The sequence below is a fragment of the Sminthopsis crassicaudata genome, chromosome 3 (assembly GCF_048593235.1).
Source record: "Sminthopsis crassicaudata isolate SCR6 chromosome 3, ASM4859323v1, whole genome shotgun sequence".
Classification (NCBI taxonomy): Eukaryota; Metazoa; Chordata; class Mammalia; order Dasyuromorphia; family Dasyuridae; genus Sminthopsis; species Sminthopsis crassicaudata.
Window position 1 is genome coordinate 529,004,731 of NC_133619.1, and position 15,261 is coordinate 529,019,991.

General features: G+C 37.9%; 1 protein-coding gene across 1 annotated transcript in view; it reads right to left on the reverse strand.

Moving 5' to 3' along the window:
* Positions 1-15,261, reverse strand: part of ATM (ATM serine/threonine kinase) — a 123,090-nt gene that overhangs the window by 6,618 nt on the left and 101,211 nt on the right. The window contains 3 exon segments of the mRNA XM_074304330.1: positions 818-856; positions 858-968; positions 3,845-3,961. Coding sequence (XP_074160431.1) covers positions 818-856; positions 858-968; positions 3,845-3,961 — 267 coding nt within the window.

Sequence of the window (15,261 nt, forward strand, 5' to 3'; positions counted from 1 at the left end):
TTAAATAAAATGCCAAAATATTACTACCACAAAAAAAAAAAAAAAAAAAAAAAAAAAAAAAAGGCATTGAGTCCTATTGTGGACATTTGTTGTAACTATTTTTGAGCTGCTTTTCAGGTGTGTCCGTCTGAGTCTTTTGACTCATGTAGGGTTTTCTTTGCAAAGATATTGAAGTGGTTTGCTATTTCCTTCTCCAGCTCATTTTATAGATGAGGAAACTGAGGCAAAATGGGTTATGTGACTTGCTCAGAATTACACAGCTGATTAGTGTCTGAAACTGCATTGGAACTCAGTTGTTTCTGATTCCAGGCTCAGCATTCTGTCCACTTCTTCGTCTACCTGACCCTAAGAGCATAACACTGAACTAGATACTGGGAGTGGAGAGGATAATGCAAAACAAAACCTTATAAACAATTACACTCTTTGACAATTTTTGTACTTGAAAATTAAACTACCAATAGCAATTTTTCCTGTTATTAATATGACAGAAAGATGACACTGGTCATATAATCAGAAGAATCACACTTAAAACCTAACTCCAACTACATAACTGTGGGGAAGTAAGACCTTCTGTGAGTTAATCCAGGTTTTGCTGAATCTCAAGTTAGTCTGCCATTCACTGGATTATGATGCCTCTTGGCGCTTTGTTAAGCTTAAGAATTAACCTTAACACTATCATACAAAGACATTTTCATTGTAATGTCAAATATTTGAAGATATTTTGTATATTAAAACATTTTAAATTACAAATAACATCTGAAATGTACTACAGGACAATTTTTTAAATGGTTCTCTTGATTCTCCAATTGTGACTAACCATCATTTTCTTTTGGCATTGAAAAGCACTAAAGTCCTTTTGGCCTGTATCTTTTATGAGCTCCATCTTCATTATTAACAAGAAATTCACCAATGGGCACTGTCCCAGTACACCATTCAAGGACGCCACTTCGCTGAGAAAGGGGAACCACCTACAATTGCAGAAAAGATATCATTTATATATTTATAAGGCAATATTAGAAAAAGTTCAGCTACAAAAATTCTGTGTGGAACATTCTGCATAAGTTTGGAAGTCTATTTGGAAAAAAAAATGATGCAATAACAAGTTTGTAAAACTAGCTAGCACAGGGATAGTGTTTGTAGGGGGAGGGGAGTAGGAAGCACAAGATACAGAAAGAGGCAGGTTCCAGAAATTACTCTAAATATGAAGTTATAGGACAACTGTCCAATAGAAAGATTAGACTTGTATATATAGTTTGAGAAGTTATAAGTGGTAAATCTATGGGAGAAAAAAAAAAAAGACTTAAAAAAGCAGGAAGAAGACTGGAAAGAGCTATGCCAATGAAGCCAAGTGAGTTGGTCAATAGTATAAAAACATTTTTAACATGAAAGAAAAATATGCTGGTTAGATTGTAAATAGTTTTATGAAACCTCCCACTGAGGCTACTGATTGCCAGAGCCATATATACCAATCTTCCCTAGCTAGATGGATAGATAGACATGGAGACAAGCCGATAATAAGGTGCCAAACAGCCTTTCTTTATTGGTAATCTCAGCAGGGGTTAGCAGGAAACAAGAGCAAGTCTATGTATGTGTCTGCATCTCTCTCTGCATCCCTGAATCTCTCTACATCTGCATCTCTCTACTTCTCTCTGCATCCTTCTTGCCTATGGACTCAAAGTTGGCCATTCATATTTATTGTCCTCTGGGATTACCCTATACCTAGCCCACTCAGCACAGCCTTTAGGTGCATCCGCAAAGTTAGTGCTGCATCCTAAGAAAAGATCTAGCAAGAGGACATACCCCCCCCCATCTCAAAGAAACACCTGTAAGACACAACCTCCTGCCTCAGGAGCCAATCCCCCTTTTACCTCCTGGATCCACTCTACCAGCTGACATGACGTACATGGCAATTCTCAGAAAGAAAGTACCTAACAGTTTTAAATGACAAATGGAGGTATTTGGGCTTATTTTAGAGCAAACAGAGAACCACTGAAGTTTCCTAAGAATAAGACTGATTGATTAGACCTATGCTTTAGGAAAATTAATTTAGTAGTTATGTGTAATATGAATGAGATGATAGAATGGAGGTAAGGAAGATTAATGAAGGGGCTGATCCAGGAAATATAGGCCTGAACTTAAGTGAAGATTTTTTTTTTGAGTAGAAAAAAACAGGGTCAGATAACATCTTTTGTGGAGGGAGAACTGACAATTGGCAGACTTGGCAACTAATGGTACAGAAGAGAGATAAGTCAAGAATGACTTAAGAGGTTGCAAATCTAGATGGATGGAAGAATGGTAGTCACAATGACAGAAATAAAAAAGTGAGGAAAATGAGTTGGTTAGTTATATTTTGGACATGCTTAGTTTTGAGAAGCCTGAAATACCTACGGGGGGGGGGAGGAGGGAGGGAGGGAGGGAGGGAGAGAGAGAGAGAGAGAGAGAGAGAGAGAGAGAGAGAGAGAGAGAGAGAGAGAGGAGAGAGGAGAGAGGAGAGAGGAGAGAGGAGAGAGGAGAGAGGAGAGAGGAGAGAGGAGAGAGGAGAGAGGAGAGAGGAGAGAGGAGAGAGGAGAGAGGAGAGAGGAGAGAGGAGAGAGGAGAGAGGAGAGAGGAGAGAGGAGAGAGGAGAGAGGAGAGAGGAGAGAGGAGAGAGGAGAGAGGAGAGAGGAGAGAGGAGAGAGGAGAGAGGAGAGAGGAGAGAGGAGAGAGGAGAGAGGAGAGAGAGAGAGAGAGAGAGAGAGAGAGAGAGAGAGAGAGAGAGAGATATCCAGGCAACAGCTGGTGATGATGAACTGAATATTAGGAGTCATATAACACTGAATGAATGAATGGCTATCATGAGGAAACAGTGTGCTGCAGGAGAGAAAACAGAACAGAATTCTAGCTCTGGTTTAATGGTTGAATCATTGGCAAGTTATAAGAGTTTTTGGTCAAGTTCTTTTCTTTGCCTGTACCTTAGTTTCTCCACTTGTAAAATGAATAGATTAGATTAAATGATCTACAAGGGCCCCCCACTCTAACACCACATAATCTATAAACATTCATTCAATATAGTTTTAAGGATGTGTTGTTCAGGTCACTAAAGAACAAGGAAACTGCAATGGTCTAGGTAAAGCATAAGGAACTCTTATAGAATTAGTGGCAGCAGGAAATAAAAGGAAAGTGTGACTAATATTGGGAAAACAGAGAAGATTTTATAACTAATTGTATATAAGGGTGATGAAGGGGTAGAAAGGAAACAAAAATGACTCCCATTTTGCAAATTTAAATGACTGAATTATACTTGACAGAAATAGTCAAATTTAGAGGAAGTTTTTTGATGAAATTTTATAAACAACAAATGATGACATCTGCTGGGAATATGTTGAGTTTGAGATGCCAAAGGGAGAAGCTGGTGGAAACCAGATTCAAAAAGCAGTTAGTAATATAAGACTACTCTCCAAGACAAAGATTACACTTGTATTTATAGTTAGGGAACTTCTCTATAGGTGATTAAACAAACTTGTGGGACAAAAAAGGATGAAGACTGGAAAGGGCTGTGCCAATGAAACCAAGGGAGAAGCCAGTATACAGAAGGAGGTGGCCAAAAGCTGCAGAGAGGCCAAAGTAGGAAAAGCACAGAGGAAAGGTTAATTGTTTCTAAATAAAATGACATATATGCTTTAAGATATTGGCAAGATGAATATAGAGGGTTACAAATCAAGATTATTTCCTCTTAAGGATTAATTACTTCTATTTTCAGTGACTAACTTAAAAAAAAAGATAGCCAGAGGAATCTACATTTTATGAAAATGACATTTAACATATCTGCTGTAGTAAAGTATCAGGATAAATTTTTTTTTTTTACCTTATACGTGCAAATTGTTAATTTTCTCTTTCTCGTATCAGTGTTTTTCTGGAGTAACATATTACACATCTGGAAAACTTGCTGCATCACTGCATCTTGACGCAGGTCATCTCGACCCTTCAGGAAAAAAAAAATTATACTGAAGTATAGCTTATTTTCTTTTTAATTAGGGAACAGAAAAATGGTGCTTCTTTTAAGAAAGATAAGAAAAAATTAACTTGAGTTCTTTAAGTAACTGACATTGAATTCCAGCTTTTCCAGAATAGGCTATCATTCCCAGCAGACATATATTGTAAACAAAAATCCTCAAACAACCATTTTCTCTCTCTGTTGTCCTTGTTAATTAACCATTAGAAATTTCTGAAATTGAAACTGACAACACTCTCATATATGCAATACTGAGTACTCAAGAACTAAACAGAGGTAGGGCTAATCTCTAATTTTCCTTAACTTTGTCTGAGAATCTACAGCAGGGGTTTTCAAACTATGGTCCAGCGGACCAGATGCGGCCAGCTGAGGACATTTATGTGTCCCGCTGGGTTATGGCAAATGGGCTGAGGGGCAGAGCCACTGTGAGCTTTTGTTTTTACTAGTCCGACCCTCCAACAGTCTGAGGGACAGTGAACTGGCCCCCTATTTAAAAAATTTGAGGACCACTGCTCTACGGAGTTACTATTAGCTTAGAAGAGGCTAAATCACCAGATGAAGAAATGAAGAAGGACTCTTAATGAGTTCAAGGACATATAAATGTTTGAATGGACCACTTAAAACCTGAAGACAGCTTTTTTCTTCTTACTCCTGTAAAAGGCATGGTAACAGTGTCTAGTAGCTTTAATGATCAGCCAGTTAATAAAATTGAGGTCTTCTGGAAGTCTATGAAAACAATTGCCATAAATCTATTTACACACACACACACACACACACACACACACACACACACACACACACACACACACACACACACACACACATACACACACACACACACAAGTATATCAATTTTTCAAACATACTCAGTCTTCTTGCTGACTCAATAATTAAAAGAAAACTCCAAACAAGAAATCCAGCAATCCAACTCAGTAAGCATTTATTAAACAGTCTACTAGATGCCAGGGATTATGCTGGGTCTAGACATGCAAAGACAAAAAACAACTAGTCCCTGCAAGCAAGAAATTTGTATTCTTATCTGTATTCAAGCACAAAGATAAGCACAAGGAAAAGGTTTACAAAGCAATTTCATAGAAATGAGGCTAAACCTAAAAGAAAAGGTCTTGGGATATTTGAATTGAGCTTTAGAGAGTAAGAGCTAAGGGTTGTAAAAGTTGAACTGAGGATGGAAAATGTTCCAAAAATAGAGATAGTCTGTGCAAAGTCACAGAAATGGGAGATGGAACAGCATGTAATAGGACAGCAAATAGGCTGAGTTGATAAGAATATGTAATCATACAGGAAAGATAGATTAAAAGAAAAATTTTTAAAAACAAACAAACCATTTTCCTTTCCAAGTTTATTATATACTTTTTTCCTTTCCTTATTTTGAGGACCACCTAAGGTAATCTTGTAAAGTAGTCCCTACTCATGACGTTAATTTCCCTCAATAAACCTCTGCACAGGCTTTCCTATACCTGGAATATACTTTTTCTCTGTTTCTTCTAATTCCTTGTTTCCTTCAAAACTCCCAAGTGCCACTTTCTGCTAGACTCTTTCCAGTTATTTGTCCTGTCTTTTCTCTGCCAAATTACCTTTTATTTCTGCTTCTACTTTGTAAATGCTATAAACACCTTAAGAATGGAACTATTTAATTTTTGTCTTCCAATTTTTTCATCACCCAGTATCAATGTTTGATACTTAAATCACTTATTCTCACAAGAAACCCTTTCTCTCCCCTTCCAAATTCTGTTTTTCAGGTAGTTGTTTTCTTTTTCTTTTTTGTCAAATCTATCTTTTATGAATTATATGCCTTTTCCAAACCTTTTTGCAAAGTTTTCCTTTCCTTTCCCCATTTTTCTTCTAGCTCTCTTTTGAGTTCCTTTTTAATTTCTTCTAGAAGAGTCTTGTGTGAGGAAGACCAGGTTATATCACCGTTTGGGGCTTCGTCTGGAGTTAGTTTGCTTTTAGTCTCCTCAGGGTTTGAAATCTGTTCTCTTTCACCAACTGGGACAACAATCATTACTATAAGAGGCAACCAATCCTAATGAATTTTAAGGATCAATACAGACACAAAAGAACTGGCAATGAAGTATATATCTCTGATACAACATAGTACATCTAGAATTAGAACAGACCTCTGAAGCCTCCAGTCCAATATCTCCTTATTTAACAGATTTTTCAGAGGACCACCCTGAAGTCCAAGGAGGCTGTCTACATTTAGGTAAATACCTTGTATTTACCTTCAGTGGTAGCACCTGAACCCTGGGCCTCTTAATTTAGAACCAGAACCACAATGTTTCCTGTGTGGAATTCTGCACATGCCATCAGATATTCTCAATGTCTAATTTTGCTTAATTTTTTTTCCTGTAGTGTAAAGGAGAGTTCACTGGATAGAGGTAGCATAAAATAGCAAGAAATGACTGATGTAAAAACAAAAGCCATCAAAGTTTAAAAAAAACAAAAACCCTACTATAACCTTAGGTAGCCTATGTTCAACCAGAACTGTTCAGAATGAGAGAGATGGAAGCTCCATACCAGAAAGACTATTTCCATTTTTCAATACAACCCTTTAGAAAGAATATTAACAAAATGGGAAATGCCCAGAGGAATAACTAGGACGATGTACAGATTCAAAAGTAATCTTATTTTTATCATTTTGATTTGTTGATACATCCTCCACAGTCTCTGGAAGTGATCTAATTTCATACATGATTGAAACCTGAGTAAAAAAGCAAAGAGAGCTCTAACCATAGATAGTTTTTATGGTGAAAGAGAACAGATTTCAAACCCTGAGGAGACTAAAAGCAAACTAACTCCAGATGAAGCCCCAAACGGTGATAACCTGGTCTTCCTCACACAAGACCCTTCTAGAAGAAATTAAAAAGGATCTCAAAAGAGAGCTAGAAGAAAAATGGGGAAAGGAAAGGAAAACTTTGCAAAAAGGTTTGGAAAAGGCATATAATTCATAAAAGATAGATTTGACAAAAAAGAAAAAGAAAACAACTACCTGAAAAACAGAATTTGTGAAATGGAAAAAGAAAATAACTTCTTAAAAAGCAGAATTTGTGAAATAGAAAAAATTCCATAGAAAAGATTGAAGACTTTAAACTCAAATTCTCTCTTTTCCTCTCCACCATGCCACAAAATCTTTCTGTCTTCCCTCACTGTTTCTTCCTTCCCCCTAATTTCAGAAGATAACATTATAGTCATTTACCTTGCCAAAGATAACCTGTGCTGGTTTGGCCCTACGATTCACAAGCTTATGGGATCATGGACAGAGGGCTAGAAAGTATCCCTGATATCATTTAGTATAATACTCTCATTTTTTTGTTGAGAAAGCTGAAGCCTATTGAGCCTGATGCCTAGCCAAGGTGAAAGAGTTACTAAGGCAAAGAATTAATGTTTGAAACCAGACTCAAACTCACCACAGACTTGGTTCTACTGCTGACAGCCAGCAAAATCCTTGAGGGCTGCCAAACCAAATTAAACATAATTGGAAAATGTTTAACAAGACAAATAAAAATGAAACATAGAAAATGTTAATTTGTGGGTTTATAAGTCAATATGCAGGGGGCAGAGCCAAGATGGCAGAGAAGGCACATGTGACTTTCTAAGCTCCTCTCATCCCCTCACTACAAATTACTAAATTCAGCCTCAAAAACATCGCTTGACTGGTTAAATTCACAAAGATTGGAAGTACAACAACTTACCAGCCAAAGATAATCTGGAAGGTCACCAGAAAACGATTCCTGCCAGGAAATCATTATATATTTAAACAACAATACTATATGATGATCAATTTTGATGCACGTGGCCCTCTTCCACAATGAGATGAACCAAATCAGGTCCAATAGAGCAGTAATGAACTGAACCAGCTACACCCAGCAAAAGAACTCTGGGAGATGACGATGAACCACTACATAGAATTCCCAATCCTTCTATTTTTGTCAGCCTGCATTTTAAATTTTCTTCACAGGTTAATTATACACTATTTCAAAATCTGATTCTTTTTGTACAGCAAAATAACTGTTTGGACATGTATACATATATTGTATTTAACTTATACTTAACATATTTAACATGTATTGGTCAACCTGCCATCAGGCAGAAGGGGTGGGGGGAAAGAGGGGAAAAGTTGAAAAAAAGGTTTTGCAATTGTCAATGCTGAAAAATTACCCATGCATACATCTTGTAAATAAAAAGCTATTAAAAAAAAAATAAGCAAACTCCAACAACAAGAAGCAAAAAAAAAAAAAAAAAAAGAAAAAAAAGGTTTGTCTTGAGCTGTGGAAGCAGACTAGCACAAGCAAGGAGATAGGAGAGGCTAGCAAACGGAGCTGACAGCGGTGAGGGTGGTCTCCGTGGCTGGAAAATTAACAGGGAAGACTCTACCTCAGGTTGGCTGCTCTGCTTTGGTTGCAAAGCAGTAGACCAGCAGAGAAATTAAAACCAAAGGTAGAGGATACTCTAAAAAATGCCAGAACTTAGCAGGATCTGGCTATACCCACTCAAAACAGAAAGCGAGTGACTCAGCACAGACCACAACATAGTTGTGCAGCCGCATTCTGTCCCAGGGGCTTTCATGAGGGCAGCTGCAAATCTGCATGGCAGGGGGGCACAGCCCAGGACAGTCTCTAATCTGCACAGTGGGAGACTTGGCCTGAGGCAATAGAACTTTTGCAGTGCTACAGAGATACTTCTGTTGCTGGGCTATTCACAGGGCAATTGCTAATACCCACAGAGGGCTTTTGCTGGAGGGGGGGAGGGGGGTAGTGACATTTTTTCTGCTCACCCTCTAGCCCCAGGGCAGTCGCTAATTTGCACAGCAGGGCTCTTCCCAGGGCACTTCCCCAGCAGCTCGGCTGTACTACCCAGGCCCGAGTCACTTCTGGTATGGAGCTTTTCCCAGAGCACTTCTGCAGCTCAGTTGCTCTTTGCAGCCCGTTGGAAGGATAGCTACTGTCCATATACATATCCCTGCTCTGCAGAGGAAGCTGGTAACCTCCTTGCCCTGAAGGCAGAGCCTAAAGGCTTTAAAAAAATGAGTAAAAAAGCCAAAAAGACCATTGATAGCTTCTATATAGAAAGAGAGCATGTTTTCAACCCCAAGGAGACTAATAGCAGTCTCCAGACAAAACCCCAAAGGGGGATGTAACCGGTCCTCATCACATAAGGCTCTCCAAGAAGAAACCATAAAAAAATCTTAGAAAAGAGCTACAAGAAAAATGGGGAAAGGAAAGAGAAGCTATGCAAGAGAGTACCAACTTCCTGAAATGTGATTTGGAAAGGGTAAAGAACTCTCAGGAAAGTAGGATTGTGAAGTGGAAAAGATAAAGAACTCCCAAGAAAGTAGGATTTGTGAATTGGAAAAAGAAAATAATTCAGAAAAAAAAAATTAGTGAAATAGAAAACAATTCCATAGAGCAAAACAACTCATTTAAAAACTCAATTGGACATATATAAAAAGAAGTAAAAGAAAGTTAATGAAGAAAATACCTCATTAAAAATCAGAACTGAACAAATAGAAATTAATGATTCATGGTGACATCAAGAATCAGTCAAGCAAAACCAAAAAAAAAAAAAAATGAAAAATTAGAAAAAAAATGTTAAATATCTACTTGGAAAAACAGCAGATCTGGAAAATAGATCTAGGAGAGATAATCTGAGGATTATTGAACTTCCTGAAAATTATGATGAAAAAAAGAGCCTAGCTACTATTTTACAGGAAATCATCAAAGAGAACTACCCAGATGTAATAGAATCAGAAGGTAAAATAGGCATTGAAAGAATTCATTGAACACCTTCTGAAAAAGACCCTAAAATAAAAACTCCAAGGAATATTGTGGCTACATTTCAGAACAATCAGACTAAGGAAAAAATATTAAAGCTGCCAGAAAAAAAACAATTCAAATACCGAGGAGCCACAATAAGGATCACTCAAGATCTAGCTGCTTCCACATTAAAAGATTGAAGGGCCTGGAATCTGATATTCCAAAAGAAAAAATAACTTGGAATGCGAACAAGAATAAATTACCCAGCTAAGATGAGCATTTTCTTCTAGGGAAGAAGATGGACATTTAATGAAATATATGAATTCCATTTGTTTCTAAGGAAAAAATCAGAACTAAACAAAAAAATTGATCTCTAACCATAGGACTCAAGAGAAGTACAAAAAGGTAAAAAGAACTCTTGAGAAATTATTTCTGTTATGACATACATAAAGAGTACATGTGTGTTAGGATTACTAGGTGAGAACTCAAGATTGTCTGGACAATGACAAGGTGAGAATTCAGATTGCCTGGACAATTACAAGGTGAGAACTCAGGTTGACTTGATAAGAGGAGCAGGCTCATTGGTTGGAGTACTTCTTCCCAGAAGCCCTTGCATTATCCCACGCCCATTCTCTGGGAGGATAAAAGAGGACACCACTCCAGAGATAGGAGAAGTCTCTGCATTACATCAGGCTTGACGGGGCTCTCTGCAGGAAGGGAAGTCACTTCTCTGGACAAGAGTTAATGGCAACTGCCTGGAGACAACAGTTCTCTACAGGAAGAAGAATCTGTCTGAGAGATTTGAGTAGACACAGCAGATCTCTTCCCAGAGAGTGATCCGGCAGCTTCTGGAGACGACAGCTCGCTACATTTGGCGCCCAACGTGGGGCAAGGACTTTTGCTTATCCTGACAAGAGGAGCTAGACCAGACCTTCGCAATTTGGCTCCCGAATAGGAACAGACATGGTCCTGATTCCAGTGGAAAAGCCTCCCATCCAGATCTCAGTCTCTCTGATCCAGAACCGTAAGTAACGAGGAAACTTTGTTAAAGATTAAGTGAGTGTGCTAATAGATAAATATGGAACTTAACTTGTTAAGGGCTAAACCAGCAATCTCTTATAGCTGAAATGGGGCAGATGTTAGCTAAATTCAATCCCTGGACCTCAGCTGACTCAGCCCCAGCCCCAGAGGCAGACTCAGCTCCAGCCCCATTCAGGAGTGGTACTATAGAGAGTATAATTAAGATAATTGAGGAGCAGAGTTTACTTGTAACCTGGGTACAGATTGCTAAACTCTTGGTTGCATTAAGACACACATCCCCTTGGTTCTTAGAGATAAGAAAAGATAGATGTAGATAAACAGAAGCTAGTGGGATTTGAAATGAAAGAATTTCATGCAAAGAATGGGCCTCGTTCAATTTCTGCAGAGGTATTTTATATCTACAACATAGTTCAATTAGCCTTAAACTTAAACTAGCAAGTTGTAGGAGAAGGAAAAGTTTTAAAAATGAACAGAGGAGGAAGTGTGAGGAAAAAAGGAAAGATCAAGATCTTGCCCTAGAGCAAGAGGATTTAAATGAGGAATTAGGGTATGATTCTCTTGAAGAAGCTTCAACCCTGCCTACAGAACAGATTATTGACAGGCCCACATCAACTCCACCTTCAGAGATGGAGGAAGAAGGAGGAGGGGAAGAGGCAGAAACACAAACAGAATTGCCTGTGAAGCAGCCTAAGCCTATGACAAGATTAGAAAAAGCATTGGTTAAAGCTAAGAGAGAAGGACAGGATATAAGTGATTTTATATATGCATATCCTGTGATTGAAGATATTGACTCTGTAGGTCAAAAAAGGAGAAGATATGCACCTTTAGATTTGAATAAAATTAAAGTGTATCTTTGGAAATTGAGTTTAGTCTGGAACCAAAGGGCAAAATGTCCTAAGGGCAATTGTAGTGTTCACCTAATTGCTTTCCTACAAATTCCCATTCATCTAGATCCAATTCTTTTTCCAGAGAAAAACAAGGACATATTCACAGTTTTTAAAAGTTCAGTAATCTCCAAAATTATAATCAATCCTTGGCTTTTCATAATCTTCACAATGCTCTCCAAACATTTTCCTTGAACAGAAGGCGTTTGCCCCATTTCACTATAAGAGATTGCTGGTTTAGCCCTTAACAAGTTAAGTTCCTTATTTATCTATTAGCACGCTCACTTAATCTTTAACAAAGTTTCCTTGTTACTCATGGTTCTGGGTCAGAGAGACTGAGATCTGGATCAGAGGCTTTTCCACTGGACTCAGGATTGTGTCTGTCCCTGTTCGGGCGCCAAATTGCACTGGTCCAGTCTAGCTCATCTGAAGGGCTCAGAATAAGTCCTTGTCAAGATAAGCAAAAGTCCTTGCCCCACGTTGTGGATGCCAATTTGTAATGTGCTGTTGTCTCCAGAAGCTGCCGATCGCTCTCTGGGAGGAGATCTGCTGTGTCAACTCAAATCTCTCAGACAGATTCTTCTTCCTGTAGAGAACCATTGTCTCCAGACAGTTGCCATTAACTCTCGTCCAAAGAAGTGACTTCCCTTCCTGCAGAGAGCCATGTCAAGCCTGATGTAGAGCAGAGACTATCTCTGGAGTGCTGCCCTCTTTATCCTCCCAGAGAATGGGCGTGGGATAATGCAAGGGCTTCTGGGAAGAATTACTTCAACCAATGAGCTTGCTCCTCCTAAGCATGCAAGTTCTTCCCCAGGAAAGGCCGGAACTAGAGAATTGTCAAGTACCAACTTAGCACTTAGTAAGAACCTAATATCTCATTATCTCATTAGCACTTAGTAAGAACCTAACAGATCAATAGAATAGGTTAGGTTCACAGGACAAAATAGTCAATAACTTTAATAACGTCATGCTTGACAAACCCAACTTTATCCCAACTTTTGGGATAAGAATTCACTGTTTGACAAAAACTGCTGGGAAAATTGGAAATTAGTATGGCATAAACTAATCATTGACCCACATTTAACACCATACACCAAGATAAGATCAAAATGGGTTCATGACCTAGGCATAAAGAATGAGATTTAAAATAAATTAGAAGAACATAAATAAAATAGAAGAACATGTTCTCAGACCTGTGGAAGAGGAAGGAATTTATGACCAAAGAACTAGAGATCATTACTGCTCACAAAATAGAAAATTTTGATTATATCAAATTGAAAAGTTTTTGTACAAACAAAACTAATGCAAACAAGATTAGAAGGGAAGCAACAAACTGGGAAAACATTTTACAGTCAAAGGTTCTGATAAAGGCCTCATTTCCAAAATATATAGAACATTGACTTTAATTTACAAGAAATCAAGCCATTCTCCAATTGATAAATGGTCAGAAGATATCAACAGACAATTCTCAGATGAAGAAATTGAAACTACTTCTAGCCATATGAAAAGATGCTCCATGCCATTATTAATCAGAGAAATGCAAATTAAGACAACTCTGAGATAACACTACACACCTGTCAGATTGGTTAGAATGACAGGGAAAGATAATGCAGAATGTTGGAGGGGATGTGGGAAAACAGGGACACTGATACATTGTTGGTGGAATTGTGAATATATCTAGCCATTCTGAAGAGCTATTTGGAACTATGCTCAAAAAGTTATGAAACTGTGTATACCCTTTGATCCTACAGTGCTACTACTGGGCTTATATCCCAAAGAGATCTTAAAGAAGGGAAAGGGACCTGTATGTGCAAGAATGTTTGTGGCAGCCCTCTTTGTAGCGGCCAGAAACTGGAAACTAAGTGGATGCCCATCAACTGGAGAATGGCTGAATAAATTGTGGTATATGAATATTATGGAATATTATTGTTCTGTAAGAAATGACCAACCGGATTATTTCAGAAAGGCCTGGAGAGACTTACATGAACTGATGCTGAGTGAAATGAGTAGAACCAGGAGATCATTATATACTTCAACATTATATGCAATACTATATGATGATCAATTCTGATGGACGTGGCCCTCTTCAACAATGTGATGAACCAAATCAGTTCCAATACAGCAGTAATGAATTGAACCAGCTACACCCAACGAAAGAACTCGGAAATGAGTATGAACCATTACATAGAATTCCCAATCCTGTATTTGTGTCTGCCTGCATTTTTTATTTCCTTCACAGGTTAATTGTAAACTCTCTCAAAGTCTGATTCTTTTTGTACAGCAAAATAACTGTATGAACACGTATACATATATTGTATTTAACTTATACTTTAACATGTTTAACATGTATTGTCAACCTGCCATCTGGGAGAGAGGGTGGAGGGGAAAAAGGGGAAAAAAATGGAACAAAAGGTTTTGCAATTATCAATGCTAAAAAATTACCTGTGCATATATCTTGTAAATAAAAAGCTATAATAATAAAAAAAAATAAGTTATTATACAACTATTAGGAACAATATCTGAGTTTTATACTATTAGTCTATACCATTGGCTACCATGTGTTGCTTAACTTTTTATAACCTGCTTCCTTCCTCACTCTACTAAAATTGCTTATTCCAAATTCCTCCTTCAGTTTCATGACACTAGTCATTCATGGTTTTCTCAGTCTTCTTAGAGCTAGATAATAGATAAGACAATAGATAAGAGTGGTGAGGCTGGAATCAAGAAGATATGAGTTCAAATACTGCCTGAGATCATTTAACCTCCATCTGCCTCAGGTAACTTAACTGTAAAATGGGAATAATAATAGCACCCATCTCCCAGGGTTGTGAGGATCATGAGATATTTCCTCCTTTCTTTCCCATTCCTTTCTTTTCTCTCTCTCTCTCCCTCTTTCCTTCTTTCCCTCCTACCCTTCCTAATCCTTCTTCATTTCCTGCACTAGTTTCTTTTCCAAGCCTTGGGTACAGATTTCCCCTCAAGCTTCCTTTGACTTTTTCTCTCAACTCTTTTCCTTAGCAATCCCTATCCTAACACAATATTAACTTAACTAACACATTATTACATCTATGCAAATACCTTTTACAATTTTTTGCCTCTCCCCAATTTCTCAGAACTTTAGTCCTAAGCTTTCAACTTACTGCTAGACTAAATGTTCATCTTAGATATCTTGTTGGTATCTCTTACTATGTCTAAAACTGAACTCATAATACTCTCTCCAAACCTGAATTTCTTCCTACTTTCCTTGTTTCTTTTCATATCATGTTCATGACATGATCATGTCATCCCAAATCACCCAAAGTTAAAATCACGTAGACATATTTGATAGGTATTTGATATTCATTTAAAAAAAGGAAAACTTTCCAAAAATTATAAAGGCCACAAAGTGGAATGAATGAACAGCTAGGGAAGAAGATAAGTTCCTTTTCATTGAAGTTCTTTCCCACCCCCTCATCCCCCCCCCCCCCCCAACTGAAGTTCTTAAAAGGAAGCTAGACACTCTCTATTCCTAGGGATTAATTTTTCAGTACTGGTTGGCTTAGATGATCTCTGAGGTCCCTTCCCAACACTA